Source organism: Ambystoma mexicanum, chromosome 11, assembly GCF_040938575.1.
Source record: "Ambystoma mexicanum isolate Mex_15411 chromosome 11, UKY_AmexF1_1, whole genome shotgun sequence".
Classification (NCBI taxonomy): Eukaryota; Metazoa; Chordata; class Amphibia; order Caudata; family Ambystomatidae; genus Ambystoma; species Ambystoma mexicanum.
The window spans coordinates 794394287-794417288 of NC_090934.1; the positions used below are offsets into that span (position 1 = coordinate 794394287).

Below are 23002 nucleotides of genomic sequence, written 5' to 3' on the forward strand. Positions count from 1 at the left end.
GTGTTGCTATGTGAGACACGAGAGCCACCAGAAGGAAGGAGTTTAGCTTCCATTTGGAACTAATTTATAGGTGAAACATGCAGTTTTGTAGATGTTGTTGTTGGGGAATCCAGGGGAATGCCCACAGTGTAGGAGAGATATGGCTGCATCTGTGGGCACCTGTTTTGAGGTGGGCTTTAGAGGGTAAGCTGCCTTGAGGGAGGCCAGGTGCATGGCTAGACCTCCAGTAATAAAGCACTTGTGTATAGGCACATTACAAATGACCAATAAATAAATAAAATTCCCCCATCAATGTTTGAGATCATGAGGACTTAGACCACCATGTGGGAATCAAGCGAGGGGATTAAGGGTTACATTTTGCAGAGATTGGAAATCTGTAGTCAAGCGGTTTGCCCCTTTTTGGCTATTTCCTTTTCGAAGGAAAGGTTACTGTCAACAATGAAGCCCTAGGATTTGGCTGAGTTTCACAGCTGTGGACATTCTTTCATAAATGTCACTAATACGCTTTTTTTTTTTTTAAAGCATTCAGTAATATCACCTGCACTGATTTATACACTGTGTTTCTGCTTCATTCAATTTCTATTTCCTTATCACATCCTTCCAAGGTCCCTCAAGCCTTTTGATGCTGTTGGATATTTCAGCAGCATTCAACACTGTAGACCATGCCATCCCTGCCAGGCTTTCAGGATTTAGCTCAAGCATCAGAGAGAGCCACTGCATGGGTCGATTCCTTTCCAAAAATAGAATTTCGAGTGTGAAACTACGGCCTTTAGCCTATGAACCAGTTAAAGTAGAGTTTGGGGTATCTTAGGGTGCGTGTATTTCACCTTTACTATTCAAGCTTTAAGTTAAACCACTAAACAACATCTTACTGGATCTCAGTGTTGAATCCCAAAACTAGGCAGACAGCAGACAGGTTGTATTCAAACTCAAAGGTGTCCCTACCACCATACAAAACAAAATCCAAACAGTATATCAAAAAATAGAATTATATATGTTAAGTATTTTGCTAGGGCTAAACAAATAAAACACGGAAATCCTACTAGTCAGCTCCCCCCAGCACCAACTCAAACTCTGAACAGTTATATCCTGAATTCATCTTATATGGACATACTATCATTCAATCAAGAGCTGTTAAAAAGCCTTGGATGCTGGCTTTACTCAGACATCTCTATGTACTCCCAAATAAGTAACAGGTGGTGTTCTATGAAATTCAAGCTGATGATATTTCGACAAATCAAACCCCTACCATCAGAGATGCATTCTGCCACTACAGTTAGAGCAATAGTGGGAGCTAGGCTGGACTACAGCAATTTCATCTACGCAGGCGCTATTGGATCTATTATCCACCTACTCTAATTACTACAGAATTTACACAGATCACATCATCAAGAACCTTTCAAGACATGGCCATATATCACCAGGCCTGAAGTCTCTTTACAGGCTTCCAATTAAAGCTACAATCTCCTTTAAGCTCCTTACTATAGCACATAGCGCTTTGTCATGCTGAGCCCCCCTGTATCTAAAAAAAACTTAAAATGGCACCATCTACACCACCTAGAGAGAACACCATCCAAGCACACTATATCCATTGCCCGCTTTCAAAGAATAGAGGTTATTAAAGATCTGACACTCTTACTGCAGCCAAACTTTGGAACAATCTTCTACATCACCTACGCATTATAGAAGATCATCTTCTACTTCGCAAACCTATCAAAACCTACATGTTTTAACCTGAACCATTTTGTCTACATGGCTTTTTCTTCTCAGTGGCTTATACGATATGATGCAATCCTCCAGGGATCATTCTCTCTGCTTCTTTATTATATGTTTCAGCACTGCAGTAATGTTTGCGCTCCTGTTTAATTTGAGTGTGCATTTTCAACTGAATCCTGAGTATGTTTCAAGACAAAAAAGGGGCAACTGGTGAGATTTAGGTATGACACAAGATCTGCACATAGTAGTGGATTGTTGAGGTTTTGAACAAAGATAACAGGTGTTCACATTGTTTTCCATAATTTGATCATGCCCAGGCAATGATGTTCCATTCCCTCCTCCTATGCTTAATCCAACACTGCCTGTAGAGTGTGCTAGAGAGAGCTGTAAGCATATGAAGACATTCTCTGTGTTCCATGTATCTCATTGGTTTGTCACATATCTGACAAGGCAGAACCTCTGCTGAACAGATCTTATTTTAGATTAAAAAGGCATAGTGGGCTCGATTAGAAAGTGAACCGAGGAAGTGCTCGGCAAACACATTCAGGGATACTTAAACCACGCGAAATCTGGTTGGGTCTACATACCATACACATTTTAAACCTTTCCCTAGATACAACTGGAAAGGTTTGAAGTCACCCCTGTGTAATAAACCAGGGAAAACAGAAGAGGTGATGGTTGGAAGGTTTGGAATAATTCCTAACCTCTGGCATTGCTCTGGACAATCCTCCAGACCATCGTTCTTCAGCCTGCCAAGCCATTACAGAAGGGGAATGCGTAAAGGGCAGTCCAGCCAGAATTGCTAGGTCACCTCCCTCCTGCACAAGACCACAAGCATCCCCATACATGTTCCAGCCTCATAATAAATTAGAGACTTAATAGGCAGGACTGCTGGCTGATATCCCCCACAGGGCTATATTACATGGCCCTCTCCTCTACTGCAGCCTGGCAGGATCCTGCATTACGCTAAACTTCTTATTCTATTTGTTTCACTCTTGCGCTTGAATTAGAAAAAAAGCATTGTGACGAAATAGCATGGCTGATTCTGGTGCTGCAAGAAAGATGTTTTAGGGGTCTATGTCTTACCGCAAGCCACTGAATGTTGGGCTCAAAGTGGTATGGGGGAATCTTTGGGTCACCTTGCCCTGGCCCACTGTACCTGGAAGAATACAGTCAAAATTGCCCACAGACCAGCCAGCCCCTCACCTTACTCAGTGGAGAGAGTCTATAACTTGGCCTAGTCAGGACTAAACCGTCAATGATGAAATGGAAGGTTCCACCTTTAAGGGAATCTGATTCTGTATGGTGGACTAAGTTAGAGTGCATATTGCTACTGTTACCTGATACTCGGAAGGAATTGTGTGTACAGATCCGTGGGACCCACTGAAAAAACACAGACACTCCACAAACACAATGGGCCTCATTATGACCCAGGCGGTAAGGGGTTTACGGCAGCGTAAACAGCGCCGACCCTTACCGCCTGATTCCGAGGTCCCTTAGCGCCATGGAGGATTTAACACCTGCTTCTAGCAGGTGTTAAAATCCATGGCGCTAAGGGACCTTGTTGTTAATTACGCCACCGCAATTTACGGTGGCGTAATTAACGCCTTCCCCACTCCCATTATGCCCTATGGGGCAAAAATGGGAATGGGGAAGGGTAAATGGGGATTGGGGACTTACCGCCCCGCCAACCTCGGAATGGCGAACTACGTTTACGCCATGGTGGTAAAGGTACGACCCAGGCGGTAACTTACCGCCTGGGTCGTAATGAGGCCCAATGTTTCAATCTCACAGCGCCCCAAATATAGGGAAACTGACAATAAAGTTGTCACTTGCTCTCCACGTCAGTTTTGACATGGAGAGCAAGTGACAACCTTATTGTTTCCTGATCAGACAATCTCACCTATGAGAACCAAGATCTCATTCTCCCCACTTGCTCAATGCTACAGGTACTTTAAATTCTAAAAGCTCACAGCAAGAATTTACGTTAGTAAGGCACACACTGAAAACACAACAGCTCAACTCCATGCAGGTAACTTCAGGGAGGGTGACAAGGAATTTGGGTGTGCATTTTCAACTGAATCCTGAGTATGTTTCAAGACAAAAAAAGGGCAACTGGTGAGATTTAGGTAAGACACAAGATCTGCACATAGTAGTGGATTGTTAAGGTTTTGAACAAAGATAACAGGCGTGCGCATTGTTTTCCATAATTTGATCATGCCCAGGCAATGATGTTCCATTCCCTCCTCCTCTGCTTAATCAAACACTGCCTGTAGAGTGTGCTAGAGAGAGTTGTAAGCATATGAAGACATTCTCTGTGTTCCATGTATCTCATTGGTTTGTCACATATCCGACAAGGCAGAACCTCTGCTGAACAGATGTGATCTTAGATTAAAAAGGCATAGTGGGCTTGATTAGAAAGTGAACCGAGGAAGTGCTGGGCAAACACATTCAGGGATACTCAAACCACGTGAAATCTGGGTGGGTCTACATACCATACACATTTTAAACCTTTCCCTAGATACAACTGGAAAGGTTTGAAGTCACCCCTGTGTAATAAACTAGGGAAAACAGAAGAGGTGATGGTTGGAAGGTTTGGAATAATTCCTAACCTCTGGCCAGACCATCCAGACTAAGTTAGAGTGAATATTGCTACTGTTACCTGATACTCGGAAGGAATTGTGTGTACAGATCCGTGGGACCCACTGAAAAAACACAGACGCTCCACAAACACAATGTTTCAATCTCACAGCGCCCCAAACATAGGGAAACTGACAATAAAGTTGTCACTTGCTCTCCACGTCAGTTTTGACATGGAGAGCAAGTGACAACCTTATTGTTTCCTGATCAGACAATCTCACCTATGAAAACCAAGATCTCATTCTCCCCACTTGCTCAATGCTACAGGTACTTTAAATAATTCTAAAAGCTCACTGCAAGAATTTACGTCAGTAAGCCACACACTGAAAACACAACAGCTCAACTCAATGCAGGTAACTTCAGGGAGGGTGACAAGGGAGAATATCAAATACAAGAATGTGTACGGCCCAGATATATAAGCTTGGTACAACTCACTGAGCACAAAGCAGCCCCATGTGAGCTCAATGAATATTACCAATCCCAGTCCTCTCTCAATTACACTCAAAGCTGGAGACCCTCATTGAACATGTCACCTAGTAGGAGGGGTACCCAGTATAAATGCAGCCAGCCCCAGTTAATAAGGATGGATTGTTTCAGTAGCGTATAGACGGTGGTTGGAGGGCGGTATAAACTGTTGGAGACAAGAGGGGGAGAAGGAGCAAGGTAGACGTTTTAAGAGTCTAGAGGAGGTTGTAACATCAGGCTGTGGGTAGGATCTGGGTGGATGGTCATAACTGTAAGAAGTGGGCAGTCTGTTGAGGACGGGGATACATCAGAAGGGGATGAAGAGAACATGGGAAGCAGGGCTCATAATGGGATGAGGTGGTGAGGGTATAGAGGATGTGTTAACATATTAGAAATGGGTAATCATATTGGTGATAACAGTCTGGCAACCTCAAGAGGAGGAGTAGGCGAAGACCTGGAAGAGGTAGTTATATCAACGGGAGGTGGAAAGTATCAGAAGAAGGTGATAACATCAGGAGGAGGAGTTAGTGAAAACCAAGGAAGAAGTTAGGAGCTGGAGGAGGTGGTGGTGAAGATAGCAGGTAGGAAGAAATTAGAAGGGCTGTCTGGTCCAAAGAAGGTTGAGAAGTCAGGAGGAGGAATACTAACCAGACAAAGGTAACAGAGCAGTAGCAGAGAGGAAGATAAGAGGTTCAGAGGCACCACCCTGAAAGTGGAGAGGGGGCCTGAGGATGACTCTACATTGTTTTGCCGAAATAAACACTTTGTGTTAATTTACTTAAACAAAAGTACTTTATTTTTTTGTTAAATGGAGGGGCCCCCATCCCTCGTATCCCCCTCCCAACCCAGTATCTAACCATGCCACCCTATTAATGGCCCCTACTCCTTAACACATATATCTATTTACTTCCCCAGGAAGTAGTTTTGTCGAAGTAATGTACCCTCAAGGATTTTACTTTGTCAAAACAATAGTGATTACAGAGTGGCATTTTGAACTTCTGGGTCAAACCTCTGGAGGAACTTGAGTTGTACCAACAACTGCTGGGGACAACATAGCTTCGCCTCAGAGTGGAGCTTCAGGAAAGAGACTCAGGCCTGGACATCTGAGAGGACTTGGCGATAGATAATTGTGTGTTCTGGACCCAAAGAATCCTGCATCCAGTTATTTGCATGTACTGCTATGCCCATGTGACAAGCGTAAAGCCTTTTTGGTGTTCTTGGGAAAGAGAAAAGCCATGTGGTATAATGGATGTCATAGAGATGCTTTTGGGGACTATGGGTCTAATTTACACCCTAATGGTAAGAAGCTAGATATTGAAAGGCCACTGACATTTTTGATTGGAGACTCATGCATATTGACCAGATACTTTTGGGCATGTTCACCAAGCCTTACTGATTAGTAGGAGTTCAGTAGTCATAAACTTTGTGGGAATTTAAGTTGGCACGGAAATCTTTTTCTATGTGGTTTTCTCACTGCAACTCATGACAATGGGCCTCATTACACGGATGGCGGAGAACCATGGCGCTATTAGCGCCATGGTTCATGCCGGTAAAATACTGGCACCGCCTTGGCGGAAAGGGGAATTACCGCCCCATTCCAAGGTTGGCGGGGCGGTAATTCCCCCTTCCACCATTGCCCTTCCCCATTCCCATTTTTGCCCCATAGGGCTCAATGGGAATGGGGAAGGCGCTAATTACGGTACCGCAGATTGCGGTACCGTAATTAGCTCCCTGGGTCCCTTTGCGGTTTGGTTTTTTAACGCCTGCAAAAAGCAGGCGTTAAATCCCCCAAACCGCAAAGGGACCTCGTAGTAAGGTGGTAAGGATTTACTGGTACCAGTATTTTACCGGTACCGGTAAATCCTTACCGCCATCCGTGTAATGAGGCCCAATATGTAATTGATGTAGATATTGGTCTGAGTCACCCCGGAAGATGGAAAGACGTATCTTAAAATGCCTGCATGCAGCATTTGTTTGTTGCCACGTATTACATTATTTTTCAGTCCACCATCTGAATTATGCAAAACAGGAAACATATTTCTGAAAATCTCTTATTGAGTTATGGGAAGCATTAGAAACACCCTGGGTTTAAGTCCAATTAGTACCAATGTTCTTCTTCTATTTGGCAACATTGCAGTAGGTGAAAGTGTGTGAGCCGTTCACTGGTGGATCAATTGGTATTTTCTCAGAAACTTCTAGTCCAAGCATCTGTGCACAACCGTTCATATTCTTGCTCGACTTCACCTCCAACTTGTATGTTTCCTTCACCAAACCTCCAATCTATCTCATGCCAGTCTCCTATCTCTCTCCTCCAGACTGTTCTTGGCACTAATTTGACCCTACATGTATTTCAGTGTGGAAAAGCAAAATACCCTGTTTTATTCACGATGATGTTGGTTAAGTTGCTGGCTCCATGCTGAGCCCTGATAGAGGTTGGTCCCACATAACTGACATGAGTCCATCACCTCCGACATTCTAGACCAAGTCTACATCGGTCTCATTATCACACAAACTGATTGCCATCATCTGTAACGCCCCAAAATACACTCTGCTTTTTTGGCTTGTCAGTTGACTCCCACATGCCTACATTTTCAAAATTCTAATCAGTTAGTTATACAATTTAAAGCAATATGGAATAGATCCTTTCTTTAACTGCTTTCTAAACCCTGACACTGCATGGGGTTGAGAACGCCAGAACATCTCTACTTTATTGCAGTGCACCAATAGATTTAAAAAAAAAACATGCTTTAATAAACATTATTAAAATTCCAAAATTCAATGGGACACTTTTTCACATCCTCTTCTTTAAAGACACGAGAGATTCATTGACGGATTGTCAGTGTAATAGTGTTTAATTTTTGCTGTCTCTCCCAGCGCCAGGTGTTACTTACGTAGCAGATGGCAGCCAGTTCCTGACGCAAACTGCTGGTCTCTAAACTTGATGTGGTTTTCATTGGATTCACTCCACTGTCATAAACTGTAAACTTGGTCCCCATGAGATTTGATCTGCAGAAGAGAATAGACTTAATATTACTGTGACCCAAACTAAATGTAAATGCTCATCTACTATATCAGTTGATGGGGCTGACGACATAATGCACATTTTACATTTATCCCAAAGCTTAATTCCATACACGGGATAGCAGGCAACAATTGCCAAACTGCCATGGACACAGATTCCAAAATTATTGTAAAGTTGATGTAAATCAGCTAAATCAATAATAAATAAAAAAGATATTGTAGGACAAAAAAACGAAAAACTGAATTTCTTTAATGTAAAATTAAATAGCACAACTGACATATTTTACATTTTGAAAAATGTAAAATTGAGTATCCCATACCTGATTGATCCAATCGTCTCAACTGTTTTTTGTGCACACCAATTCCTTACGACGTCTTAGTGCATCCAAAAAGTCTCACTCATTGAAGCAGACACATTTTACAAATATGACACAAAAGAGTGCTTTTGGGGGCCTCTCAAGCACCCCATTTTCACCCCAAAGTGGAAATTGATAATTTTCCACAGTGTTCCTAAACTATGGAAACGTTCATGAAATGTCATCATTTTTGCTATATATGGCCTAATGTGACTTACCTGAGGGCTGGCTGAATGGATGAAGCTCCATGGGTGGGGTCAAAGGTAACACAGGAAACTGTTTCTTTTTCAATTTCCTGTATAATGCGTAATCTAGATTCTACTACAGTGCTGTTACCTGGCACTATAATGCAATGTTCATCCATGAAAAAGACACACAACTAAACAGTGCTTAAGGAGAATTCAAGGTTTAAACTGTCTAGCAAAAATGCTCTGCTGCATTAGTAAATCAAACTTACAAAATAAAATCTTTAGCCAAAGCAACATTAAGGTAAAAATACAAAAAGGTAAAACTATTAGCGACTTAATTGTAATTTTGTGATGTTATGTCAGAGATCAATAATAGTCACTGGCAGGAGGAATTCAGTAGGATATGAAATTGAAATTGACAAAAAGTTGGGGTTTTGAGGTTTCATATCGTGTTCTGTCTAGATTAATTGCTATCTCACCTCAAGTGAGGAAACCAAAAATACCCATTTAATAAATGTGTGGATATTGTTGAGTGAAGGGTACAGGAAGAAAGAAGGGATGCAGTAATGGCATTTACTGATGCATATGTTGTCGACAAGGTTATAGTGGTTAGTGTGTGAGTATTTCAACCATTTCGTGTGCAGAATTTCAGTTTCTAATGTTGAGTTTTTCACTGGTCAAATTTGTATTAATTTATTTTATTTTTGCAATGCGCTACATGTCCATAGCCCTCAGAGCGCAACACACAACAAGACAAACACACAAACACAAACAACAAATAATATAGAAAAGGAAATAGGAAAGTCTGGAATCAAGTCCAGAATCAACAATACTATAAGGCAGCTGAGTCCACTACTAACCTCAAGCCCAATGACACTCTCAAAAGATTATTGCAAGTGGAAAGATAGGACAGCAGATTACTTTTGCCACACCCCACCAATATACAATCCCTACCCTTCTGAGTGTACCACTGATCAATCTTGATCCTTCGAATAATCTTGAAGTCTGATGCTCTTACAACACCAGGCCCAGTCTTCTGACGTAAACGCGCCAACACCTTCTTCTTCAGGGCATCCCTCGGTTCGTGTCCTGTTGGTATTCCCACTTTAGTGATAACAACATTTCTGTGGTGCATCACAGTCTTCCTCACGAAAACTTCAGTGAATGGGGAATAAACGTTTTGCCAATATGTAAACTTCTAGGAAAGCAATATTAGGGTTAGTGATATCCTGTTGGATATGATGTGCAGGAGCTTTAGCGGACTCTCCTGATTCAACCCGTAGGGTTGATATAGTTGTTTGTGCTTGCTGTTCAATATGATGGACGTGTTAGAGGATTTATCTTGTGGATTACATATGGCTTTTCGCAATAACATGGACATATCTTCAGGAAGTTGTACCATATTCCTTAACAGGAATGGTCTGACAGGAATTGTCCCTAGTATCCCTATCTCTATGATAGTATTTATGCCCCTTCCATTTATCTATTTAATTTTTATTTTATTCTTCATTTATGACGCGCTTAATACCAGCCAGTGGTTTCTAAGCGTGGGATCAGGATTCAAACCTGTGTTGTGCCGTGTTGTCTTGCTTCCAAGCTATCTGAGCTATCCTTCCTTTGATTTATGCCCATGGGAGCCAAATCACTCAAATTACATTGGGTTGTTTGGGATCTCTGAATTATTTCACTAAGTTCAGTAGGCTGATCCCATTGGCAGGATTTATCTATTTTATCTGGCTGGAATAGCACTCCAATCTTATCCATCACATCTATCCAAGCGCAGAAATCTGTAAAATGTTTGCATGAATTCAGTTCCCCAATTAACCTTTCCTTAATTTGTGACCATTGCATGGGACTAATGTGGTGCTGTTGGTGAGTTTGTTCATCTCTTTTCTCCAGTAATTCTGGTGAAGACTTCAGGGAGGGCTCCACATTAGCTGTCTCCAGACATTCCAAGATCAGTTGTTCAAAGATTATCTCATCACTATTCACTGAAGACACATGAACGGTGGTCAAGGGTGATGTTGACACCTCTAACCCTTGTACACAACCTTTCATAAGATTATTTTTGAGGGGACACCCCGGCTCCTTATTGTTACTAAGCAACTTAATGGGTAACTCCACATTGGTTGGTGTAGTAACCTGCAGACATCTGAAAAATGGGTTTGTGCCCCTCTTTTTTGTATCTGGGGGGCATGTCAAATTAGGGACAATAGCATTAATCAAAGCAAAGAGTTTGAGCCGAGGCTTCCCCACCCATGCATATCCACAATGGTGTTTCTGGCTCATAGAAACACCATTGTGTTGACCTGTTTAGAGACTTGGGAATCCACACGCCTACTGGACTACATTCCCATATGTTCCTGGCATACCATGTTCCTCACAATATACTTGTGTGTTGCTCCACATATTAATTTCACATTGTGTATGAATTTTTGTAATATGTCTTGTGTTCTGTAATTTGAATAAATGCTAGGTTAGTACCACATGCAGTGTTTGACCAGATGGTGTGTTTTGAACTACACAACTGTGCTGCAGTTCTCACCTGCCCTGATGTAGTGTGGATGGACGGGGAAGCATGGGCTCAAACTCTTTGCTTTGAGTAACCTGCAGGCAGCCATGATCATCCTCAAACTCTTTGCTTTGAGTGACCTGCAGGCAGCCATGATCATCCTCAAACTCTTTGGGCCTCATTCCGAGATTGGAGGTAGCCATGGCGCTAATAGCGCCATGGCTGCCTCCAATAACGGTACCGAGTCCACTCTTATTCAATGGGGAATTACCGGTCTAGTCGGACTTTTGCAGTACCGGTAAGTCACCATTGAAAATACCATTCCCTTTCCCATTTGAGTCCCCATAGGGCTCAATGGGAATGGGGAAGGTGCAATTTGCGGTACCGTTATTTGCTCCCAGGACCCGCAAATGGACCTCGGAATAGGGCGCTAAAGGATTACCGGCACCGATGTCCTTAACGCCCTACTCAGAATGAGGCCCTTTGCTTTGAGTAACCTGCAGGCAGCCATGATCATCCTCATCTGCAAGAGGACATGGCCTCATATCGGGCAGCCGCTGCTTCCTTTGGGCACTGAGAGCAAGTACTTCCCTCAATCAACTGTTTTTGGGCAGGGGGGTTATACTTATGGTCGCTTTTAGTGAGGACATTTCACTAGCTTTGTTTTTAGCTGTGGTAATAGACATGATAAACAAACTAAGGGACGATATTTAATACAGATGATTTATCTCCGATTGCAACAAACAATCTATCAAAACGTATTTAAAAGGAAACCAATTATCAGGATGTATTTGGGGAAACACACATAATTATCTACAATAATCATATCGCGTTAAATGAGCGCTAGACATTGAAAATTAGATTTTTAGTATTCAAATTCTAATCTTTCCAGCTGTAAATGAGATCAATAACAGCAATCTTGGGAAATGTTTACGGTGTAATCTAGATGAAAACAATGACTTGCACCACATGCAAGGGAAACTAATTATACGTCGTTCTAATCTTTTTATCTTACCTGAGTTTCCCAATAAAACTCTCTCCACCTCGCGAAAGGTCAGTGGGGTCTATTGAGATGAGGTAATTAGAGGTTTTACTCTTCTTTCGTTTCCTTCCAGCTAGTAAAAAAACCTGAAATCACATCAAATAATATTTTAGCGCTCGCCACAAATGGTACGAATGATTGCACTCCCACAGTAACCGCAGCCAAGACTAGACTGTGCACAATTAGATTTCAACTCTACTCTATGTTGATTCAGTAAATTCAGTACAAGAAATTGACACATTCAATTACACTGAACATTTTGTTTTCATGACATTATTATTGTAACAAGACTTGAGTTTATATAATTGGTTCAATATGTACAGATAAAGAAAATGCCAGGGGACTCATTGTTACAGAAACCTTACACTGTTGCAAGTACAATTTTGCATTACATTGACATTTAATGCATTTTTTCACCAGGAAAATATTTGTGCTTGTGCTAATGACAAAAGACAATAGTGCAATCTTGGTGGAAAGATGCATTTATTGAAACCAACTGCACTTTTTAATATGGATGACTAATTTCCACATCTAAGTGTCCACATGTAAGGGTCTGACATCCCTCCCATTCTTGCTGAGCCCCTCACACCGTGAGGAGGCTGATGCTGCTTACAATAACTTAAATCCAGAGCGCAAGCTCCCTTGAAAGATGGCTGCCCCGCAGGCTTGCCGTCTCTATGGCTGCTGCAAGCATCACCGATTGACTGCAAGCCATTGAAATGATCATCCCTGCAACCACCGGCATGGTGAGATGCGGCCCCCATAGAAGGCAAACATAAAAGGCCTCTGCCTGTCTGGTCTGCCTGGACATGGCAGACTTAAATCACCTCATGGCTTCGGAGCTTCCAAACCTGCATCGCCTCACATTACGAATGCATTGCTGCAGGATCCCCAAGTTGCTGCCTACCCATAGGTATGAGCCTTACCATGCTGCCAAGCACCACCATCATGCAGCCGCAGCGCCAGTTCAAGTCTCTCACAACTACCGGCACACCCTTTTCTAAGCTGCTACTCGCTTATCTGCTGTCACCATCTACATCCCCTGATTGCCACTTTTCCCATTTTCACTTCCATCAGGACGATGGGATCACACCAAGATGCGCACAACACCACCTGCTCCAATAGCCATCAATGCGATCCTGCTATGTCTCTCGATCTACAACCTACCCACTAACTTGGTTCCTGACACACCCGCTTAAAAAGGTAATGCAGCCAACCCAAAGCATACATATACAGTTGGTGTCTCCATGAGTACACACGTGACTGTCAACATGACCCCAGGTGAACACAATGGCGTCACTGTAGGCCCGCCTAACCACCATAATGACTTACGCAAAACACTTTGCATTGATTTGGCCCTGATACTATGCATGCCCATGCCATGAAGTGCCTGTCTGTACACCTTGATGTTAATTATGTATATAATGTAAAAATATTTGCATTCGTATGATGACCCACCTGTTGTTAGTTCTCCTACAGCCCCCTGTATTGCTAAATGTTTATCCACTCATCTCCTAATATCAGATGTTAGTATCACTGCCATGACTAGCTATCCGAACTGGGTGAAACTTCTACCTGTATAGCCAAGCATACGCAATACTGACCTGGATGTAAGCCCTAGCGCCTCCATCCCTAAATCGAACGCTTCCATTAGCAAACACCCCTATGCCCATCACCACCTTCTGCAAAGACTGTAGCCATATGCTTGCCTGCTCACTGTAGTAATGTGGTAGCACTATCTGATAGGTGCCTACATGGATGCCTGGACCAACTGATTGCTGCAACAATCAACTGCTACTACCACACTAGCCTGATGACCTTCTCTTCTAACTGTCATCCTACTGGCCCAAGGGCTAACAAAGACACCACAGCTCTATTATGCTCAATTATATTGTACACTGTCCCTGCAAACAGTTGCATATCAACCCCTCACCAACTAATGACAGCCTAAGTACAGCGGTATCCCATATTGCAAGACTTTGAAGTAGAACAGCCCTACAGTCTCACAGCCTGTATCCATTCCTCCCACTTGGAAATAAAGGTGCATCCCAACCACGCCTGGGTGAACCACGACTAGCATGACTCAGAACCAGAACAACCTCACAACCACACCACCCCATCCTCAAATGACAAAGGGGACACATAAGCCCTTCCACTCATCCCTCCTGCACTAAATATTCCGCACAGCCTGTATCCACTACCACCACTTGGACATCAAGGTGCATCCCAACCATGCCTGGGCTAAACATCCCTCACCCTCACCGCGCTAAACATCCCTCACCCTCACCACAAAAGAGTCACAACCAGCATTCAAACAACTCAATGGCCTCAAAGATGCTGTATTGGATGTCCGCTCGCTGGGAGCGCATATATATCCACAATCTCATACTCGAACACCAACTTGCCATCACAGAATCATGGCTCCATGAAACATCAGGCCAACTCCTCTCCCTGGCTATCCCGCCCAATTACAGCATCCTTAGGGCTGATCACCTGAAGGCCTCCGGTGGCAGAATGGCTCTCATCACTAGATCCACACTCCAATTTAGAGTTTGCCCCATCCCCGACACATCGGGTTACAAAATACTATTAACTAAATTGTCCATTGACCCTGAGACCACCATCATCATACTCCTTATCCACCATCAACATAACAATTCGAGTCACACTAACTTAGATATCCGCCTGCTGGTCACCCCATTGCTTAAACCTGCAACCAAATGTATCATCTTAGGTGATATCAACCTGGGATTCAAGGACATAGCTGACACCAAAGCAACAGCCCTCACCCTTGCTCTGGAAGACATGAAATTCACACAACTAATTGACACCCCCAACCAGAACAAAGGCCGGACACTAGACTGGCTGCTCACTTTCAATGTCACCGTGGACATGATGGCCATAAATGAAATCACATGGTCTGACCACTTTTTGACCCTGCCACCTCTGCCCCCATCACCACCCAGACTACCAAGCCAAAATCTATATTTTTCAGGAACACTAGTAAACTATCACATGGGTCCCTGAAATCCACCTATACAGCTTTTCTGCAAGTGGACCCCCAGTGCTTCAACCTGAATCTTACCAACTTCGCTAACCACTACCATAATTGTCGCCTCACCACCATGGACACACATGCCCCCTGCTGGGCAAAAACTCCTAAACTCTGTAAGTCACTGAACCGTTGGTTTAACAATCACCATATCTCCCTGCGCAGGAAGAAAAGAGCCTTAGAACACCTCCACAAACAAAGCCCTCCTCCGATACCAAAGCTGCTCTTGCCACTGCCATCTCTAAATACAAATCAACTGTCATCACCACCAAAGCTAATATCTTCAATTAGCTCATTAATAATGCAGGCTAAAATACCAAAGAGCTCTTTGCCATCCTGAGAGAGCTTAAAAGCCCCATCCCACCCCAACGCCCACCCTTGCTGACAAATCTTGGTGTACCACTATCCAAGATGCATTAGAGCACAAAATCACCACCCTGCAAGCTAAAATCAGCACCAAGAAAGCGACCCTATCCACCAAGGCACCCGCCATCCTCTCCCCAAACTCGCCACCCAAGGCCAACCCTACAAACATTCCCCCATTTAAGTTTAACTTTGTCTCACAAGATGAAGTGCTTGCAGCTATCCTCATCCTCAAACTTTCCAATTTCAAAGGAGATCCCTGCCCAGCCTATGTAGTCAACCTCTGTGCACCCACCCTGGTCCCTATTATCATGTGTGTTATCAATGCCTCCTTCCTAACCAATGAAGTGCCGCCCAACATTGAAACTGCATGGATCACCCCTCGCCTGAAACACCTACCCTCAACCCCACCATTCCCACCAACTACTGTCCAATCACCACTGTGCCCTTTCTCCTCAAAATCCTGGACAGGATGGCCTACCTTCAAGTGCAGAGTTTCCTCGAACACAACCACCTCCTTGGTAAAAGACAATTAGGTCCAAACACAGCACTGAGACTGCACTCCTGGACCTCAAAAATCAAACAGACAACATCAAGAACTTTGGTCATCTCGTTATTCTCCTCCTCTTAGACCTTTCCACAGCCTTCAACTTAGTCGACCACAGCACACTCTGCCAACATCTAAGCCAGCATTTCCATTTCTCTTCTGAGGCTGCTGCCTGGATACATTCATTCTTTAGCTACCGGACAATTAGAATCTTCATAGGGGAAGCAGCCACTGACCCCATCCAATCAACACTAGTTGTTTGATTGGGATCCTCTCTCACCCACACTTTACAACACTTACACAAAGCTGCTTTTCGACCTCCTGGACTCCCTGGGTGCCTTCTACACCAATGCAGTTAACACCCAATTACTTATTCCCATTGTAGGCAACTTTTCTCATGACTCCAACACCATACACTTAGTGTACAGCACCATTAAAAACAGGATGGACACAGACACTTCATACTTCAATGATGAGAAACCCGAGCTTCTTATTGTCAGCTCCCCGCCTACCTAAAACACCTAGGACCATCTTTCTCCTCCATCTGCATAGATGGCACCTCCATCCCTTTCCTGAAGAATGTAAAGACCCTAGCAGTACATCTTGATGTCAAACTGACCATGATAAAACACAGAAATGCACTATCCTCCTCTACGGCCTATACCTCTCGGCTCATCTCATCAAGCAGAAAACTTCTGACAACTAACTGCCCCACACTAGCATGTGCATTAATCCTCTCAAAATTGGACTACTGCAACATGCTTCTTATGGGCGCATCTGCAACTAACCTAGTTAAACTGCAGCTTCTCCAGAACAAAGCGCTGCGTGCTGGCGTAGGAATCAAGTGCATAGACCACATCTCCTACATTAGAAGATAGGTACACTGGCGGCCAGTAAAACCTCGTATTGAGTGCAAAACTCCCTCCCTCACACACAAATGTATCTACAAAGTAGCAACCACCTACCTCAATGTCTCACTTACCCAAAAATACCGAGCTAGAACCCTCAGATCAAATGCTAGCATTTCACTGGTCACTCCCTGTTTCAGATACAAAAGGGCAAGCGGCTGTAGCTTTGGGGTCACCACACCCACCCTATGAAACGCCCTCCCAATGAACATCAGAAATGAGCAATCATACGATGTTTTCCAAAAATGTGTAAAACGTGGCTTTTCAATAAGTACGATTAACAAAATATGTATGCAACCAAAACTCTGCAATGTAATGAACGCTGTGATACCTCTGCGTTTGGGCATTTTGTAAATGCCAAAATAAAATAAAATACATCTGTGCCCAGCTGTTTGCCACATTTGACTTTCTAAAAGGACCGACAAATTTCATAGGGCCTCATTACACGGTAGGCGGTAAGGGTTTACCGGTACCGGTATTTTACCGGTACTTGTAAATCCTTACCGCCTTACTACGAGGTCCCTTTGTGGGTTGGGGAATTTAACGCCTGCTTTTTGCAGGCGTTAAAAATCCAACCCGCAAAGTGACCAGGGTGCTAATTACGGTACCGCAATTTGCAGTACCGTAATTAGCGCCTTCCCCATTCCCATTATGCCCTATGGGGCAAAAATGGGAATGGGGAAGGGCAATGGAGGAAGGAGGAATTACCGCCTTCCCAACCTTGGAATAGGCCGGTAATTCCCATTTCCTCCAAGGCGGTACCGGTAAATTACCGGCATGAACCATGGCGCTGATAGCGCCATGGTTTACCGCCTACCGTGTAATGAGGCCCATATATTGCACATTTTTGGCTTTTGCACGTAGGTGGCAATTTAGTGCCACCAGAGCCACAACTATTTCCCTATAGCGGAAGATGGTATTGTATCTACCCACTTTTCATCCTTGGCATTGGAACTTGTTGATGGCTCTGTGTGCAGCAGTTTGCTTCACTGCCTATGGTGTCGCTCTGGTAGAACAAAACATTTTATTAGCCTCTAAGAGGACTTTTTATTTAAGCTTCTAAAATGGTTATTTAACAGTTGCATTATGTTGATTTGAGGTAAAGTAAAGGGATGGAGAATTGATCGTTGTCAAAGAATAGCACTACGAAATAATAAGTCTGGCAGAAAAGAGAGAAGTGCTCGATTCAGTGGAAAGGAAAACAAGTACTTGTAAAGCTAGAAGTTTTGGATTTGCACAGGTTTGAAATGACAACCCTTTCTTTGCCAATATGGTCATTGGCATGGGATGGTCATTTTGGAAAGTGTGTGCATCACATGGTTTCTTTAATGAAGTGGGATTCTTGTAGTCTGTATGCAGCAAAACATATGTTTGTACCACAGTTACAATAAGTATCAAACATTTATTTGATACAAAATTATTGCATTATGTACATTTGAAGATATTGTAATTTTATAGCAGTAGTAAGATATATAATACGCTGTGCATCACAATATAAAAAGTGTACAATTATAGTAACACAATATAAACACTTTGAGTGAGTGTATTTACCCCAAAATTCTTCTTTTGTTTCTAAGTGTTGTAACAATAGATATAACTATTATTACCAAATGTATTGGCACAGTTATTTGACATTAGAAAGATGAAGACGAAATCGAGCCAAACAGAATGTATCTTTTTTTCCCCCGGGAGATTGGCTGTGATTATTGCACAACGCCAATGTACTGAGGAAAAACAAAACAAGATGGTTGCCGCCATAGGGAAAAGGGACAAAGTTCCTTTTCTATTTCTCTGGTGGTAGCTGGGAGCAGGAGGTGCACCCGGCTGGAGCACAACGCTCCAGTCCAGCAGGTAAGTGTAAGTGGGGAGACAGGGAGGGGATGGGAAGGGATAGGGTTTGTTTTGGGGGTGGGAGAGTGGGGAGGCAACATGCAGAAGCACCTGTTGCCTCTCCACAGTAAAAAAAGAAGAAATGGCGTGACCCAGGGAAGGGCCTCTGATGGCTGGAAACAGCGGATGTAGAATGTGTATTCTCGCTCGCTGTTCTTCTCGCTGTTCTCCTGATTAGCTGAGCGCCCTTCCCCAGGTGTGAATGGTGTTTTTCTATGAAGAAGTAGATCTGACAGCTAATGTCTATATGTGTAGGTTTTATTTTCAAGTAACTAGTGTTTGCAACTCCATAGAATCAAGGTTGTTGCATCAATTAACTCATAATTAAAGAATGCTTCTTGGTTGACAAATATTAAGTTCAAATAGTGCACAAATATTACCAAGGTGTTGTCTTGGCACTTTCCTCTGTGGCAGCACACTTAGAGCTATTAGAGAAAGTACCCACTATAAAAGCCACTGCCAAGAGCAGTCAGGCATCAATAGAATACATTATGCAATAAAACAAATCTAATATAAAAATACACAGTGCATAATTTCGTTCTTCTCATTTCTAAACAATATTCCAAAAAAGTTAATCAGATACAAAATCTATGCTGGGAAAAAAAGAAACACCACTGGATATCAGTATAAGATCTAGTACATACATCAAGATCCAATATGATGTTGTCCCTGTCATGTATCAAGTGTCAGGAGGACCAAACATACATCCAATCATGACTAATTAACAAATCAATGTTTTGGTACCTAATATTCTAATGCAGCAATTGCTGCTTTTTCCTAAGAGTGACCATTTTAGTCAAGTAGTTCACATTCAAGGACCAAGAAACAGCCATATTGGGCAGCATTCAAATCAAAACCAGGACTGGTTTAAAATTCCTAAAACCACTCCAAACATAGTAGAGGAATTGACATTCTTCTTCTAATGATGGTGTACACTGGACAAAAAGAAATTCTGTGTTGTTTCAATCTTGGTGGGACTAAAAGGACATTGACATCTCACGATCAAGAGCATCCCAATTCCCCATTACAGAAATAATTGGCAACATGTTAAACTTTGGACATCTCAAATAAAATTGTTGTGTGGTGGTTAGACAATATTCAACACATGGTTGTAGTGAGAATGGAATCAAAATGTTTAAGTTTTCTTCATTACATGGTTTAAATATTTCCCTTTAAACCCACCTCCTCTATTTCCCTCTAATTCTGTGCCCTCAAAGAAGTGTCTGGAAGAACCTCTTTTGTTACAATCCTATGCTGTCCTATGATTGTTCCAGGATGATTAGAAAATGGACAGCCTTAACTACTGATATTTTCTTATTAACACTGGCATTTCCAAAAGAGAACACATCTTAGCAGCCAGGAAGAAAGTGCCTTGGCTTCCCATAAAAGAACGGATCATCTTTAAAACACTTACCCTCATGCACAATTGCATCCATAACACAGCTCCCATCTATCTATCCCAGAGAATCTCCAAACCCTTCTGAGACAGACCCATCAGAACCGCATATACCAATCAGATCACCATTCCCAAGTCTCTCAGGGTTCGGGCTGGAGGCTCCAGTTTCCCAGTCTTCGCAGCGACACACTGAAACTACCTACCTCCCCATCTCAGAAGCATTGAATCACTCCTAGCTTTCTGGAAAGCGATAAAAACCTGGCTGTTTGTATAACGCCTGCCTTTCTGAGATGAGCACTGACTGTATAATTATTATACTTTATCTGTTACCACCTATGTCTAACTATACTGTGCTGCTCACTGTAACCCAGAGCAATGACATTTTCCTGCAACAAAGACACACTGTCCTGCAACAGCACCTCGATGCCCAAGGGCTGTTAGTGCGCTTTACAAATACAAATAAATAAAATAAAAATAGTGTTGGGGTGGTCAAGATAGGTCCCAATGAGGAAGAGGGGTTCATGATGTGTGCGCCATATTTGTGACTGTGGGTGCAGCAAAGTTGGCGTGATCTTACAATTTTTATATATATCCTGCGTAGTTAATGCAAATGGGATACGTGTTACTTTAAGTGTTAATTTGTGTTTAAGCTGATACATTTTTGAATTTCACATTTGCAGAATGGTAATTGTCAAATTTGCCAATTAAATATAAACACGATCCAGATATGATCTGCTACAAAGTGCCTAGAAGCTGAGCAACGAGGAGTTTCATAATGCGCTTACGAGGAAGGTGACTTGTCATGGAAGCCCCACTGCGAAGAAGACACAGCAGTTATTAAACATGCATGCACACTGATATACAGAAATAGGGAATTTACAAATCTACATGTAGTGTGCTTTTTTCATTAATTTGTTAAACTCTGTAGTCAGGTTTTTTGCGAGGTGAATTCTGAGCGACTGGGAAAAACTTGTTTTGCATGGTTGAAGGCTGAAAGGAGCGGAAATTATTAACAGCGACATTAAGTAGATGGTCAGCCAACAAACCAGACAGGGTTTTTATGGCTGGGCAGTATAGTGAAGGAAGATGACATATTTTTAAGTGATAGGAGCTTGTTATTGTTTATTGTTCAGTGACATCTGGGCATTTGCTTTTGACCAACAACAAACTTGGGTTGAGTGAACGTCAAGGCCAGAGTGACCAATACTTCATGGGTTTCAATTGTTTTCTCAGGATGTGACCAGAGGCAATGCGTGTTGAATTGGTAGTCAATAAGATTAAGTTGTTCCAGAGACACCAGCAAGACGGGAAGGGTAAGAATGTAATTACCATTTCAAAGAGAACCTGTTTAATCTGCCCCACCTCATGCTGTTTGAAGTATTTGTTCAAACATTGTGCAATTACGTTTAGGATTGGTAGGTCTCAGGCCAGCTGGGACTTGTGATAAATTATGTTTGTATCTAAATGTGTAACTATGTTATGATGCAACAACGTACCATGGACAAATCCTAAAAGAGGGTCTGTTATATACATGAACTGAAGATGGTAGTTAAGATAAAATGTGACCAATGAGAACGGGGAATTGGAGAAAGATTGGATTTCTTTTGTATAGGTCTTGTAATAAAATATATGGGAGTGTTTTAACTGTATGTAATATGTCAAATTGAGTGGTGCAGAGAGACTCAGGTTAGTTTGACTCTACAGCATCATCTAGCCTTTTCCGGCCAATTGCACTTGCTTCTTAAGTAATGCACCTGCTTTGGGTTAAGGTGATTAAAGGTCCCACGGGTGATTAAATGTCCTTCGCACAACAGTTTATCAACTGAACCTTATTCCCTCCCGTTCAACAAGGACATCCTCAATAATTGCTCTGGGGAGTGAGGCACAGAGATCAATGCAAGTACTTATCCAGTGCACAATTAGGCAATACTTAGGATGTTTTCTAGGTGAGACATCCCATAGTTCTTGGTGGATTGTAAAGACGCAGGCTACAGCTGTTCAGAAATTGCAATGTTTCTCTATAGGAAAATAAATTGGAGTAGGCTGAAAACTGCATTTTTATCTTTTTGTAATAACTTATTCATTTCCTAACAAATTGTTCCCATAATTTCTAGTTTAGTGGGGCTCTTGACAAACTGTTTACAAATAAAATGTCATCCAGCAGGTAAAGAGTAATTATCCTGGCTCAGCCTCCCTGCTGTAAAAAGCACCAAGGCTGATATAAAGGTTTTAAGAAGCAGGTCGCACCCCATTTTCTGTAAAATATTTTCAAAACTACTGGATGAATTTAACCCAAACCAGTCAAAGAATTTGAGTCAATGCTTTGTGCCCAGGTTGTTTCTTATTTGGTTCAAATCTGCTAAGCGGTTTTCGTACTACAGCTGTTCAAAAACTGCCCTTTTTCTCTACCGGAAAATTAATAACTTCGAAACAGTGGTGTTTTGTTTTCGTAAAAAAGCTTTTTTCATTTTACAATGTTTTGTTCCCAAAATGTGCAGTTTGGAGGGGCCCCTGACAAACTCTTTGTTTTAAAAATATCATCAAAATTCATCCAGCAGAGTCATTGGCAAAATGATTTTGGGGAAAAAAAATTGGCTTTTTAATATTCTGAAAAGTATGTCAGCCTCTCTGCTGCAAAGCTCCACAGGAGATATAGCTATCATTTTTGGGAGAAAGTGGCACCCCCATCAAATATTTTCAAAAATACTGCATGGAATAATCTCAACCCCTCCTCCCTCTCCCCTGGGAAATCAAGTCATTGCTTTGTGCCCAAGTTGTGTTGTACCTGGTTCAATTTCATTGAGCGGTTTTGTCTATGTGCTGTAAAAAAGTGTTCACTTTTTCTGTATGGGAATGAGGCCTAGGCCAAAACAGTGTTTTTAAAACGTTCTTAATAGCTTTTTTAA

The 23002-nt window shown here is 42.4% G+C and overlaps 1 protein-coding gene across 3 annotated transcripts in view; it reads right to left on the reverse strand.

Annotated features, from left to right (window-relative positions):
* Positions 1-23002, reverse strand: part of TUB (TUB bipartite transcription factor) — a 1920898-nt gene that overhangs the window by 100253 nt on the left and 1797643 nt on the right. For all 3 annotated transcript variants that reach the window (XM_069623730.1, XM_069623732.1, XM_069623731.1), the window contains 2 exons: positions 11914-12026; positions 7713-7827 (listed from right to left, as the gene is read on the reverse strand). In XM_069623730.1, coding sequence (XP_069479831.1) covers positions 7713-7827; positions 11914-12026 — 228 coding nt within the window. The remainder of the gene's footprint in view (positions 1-7712; positions 7828-11913; positions 12027-23002) is intronic.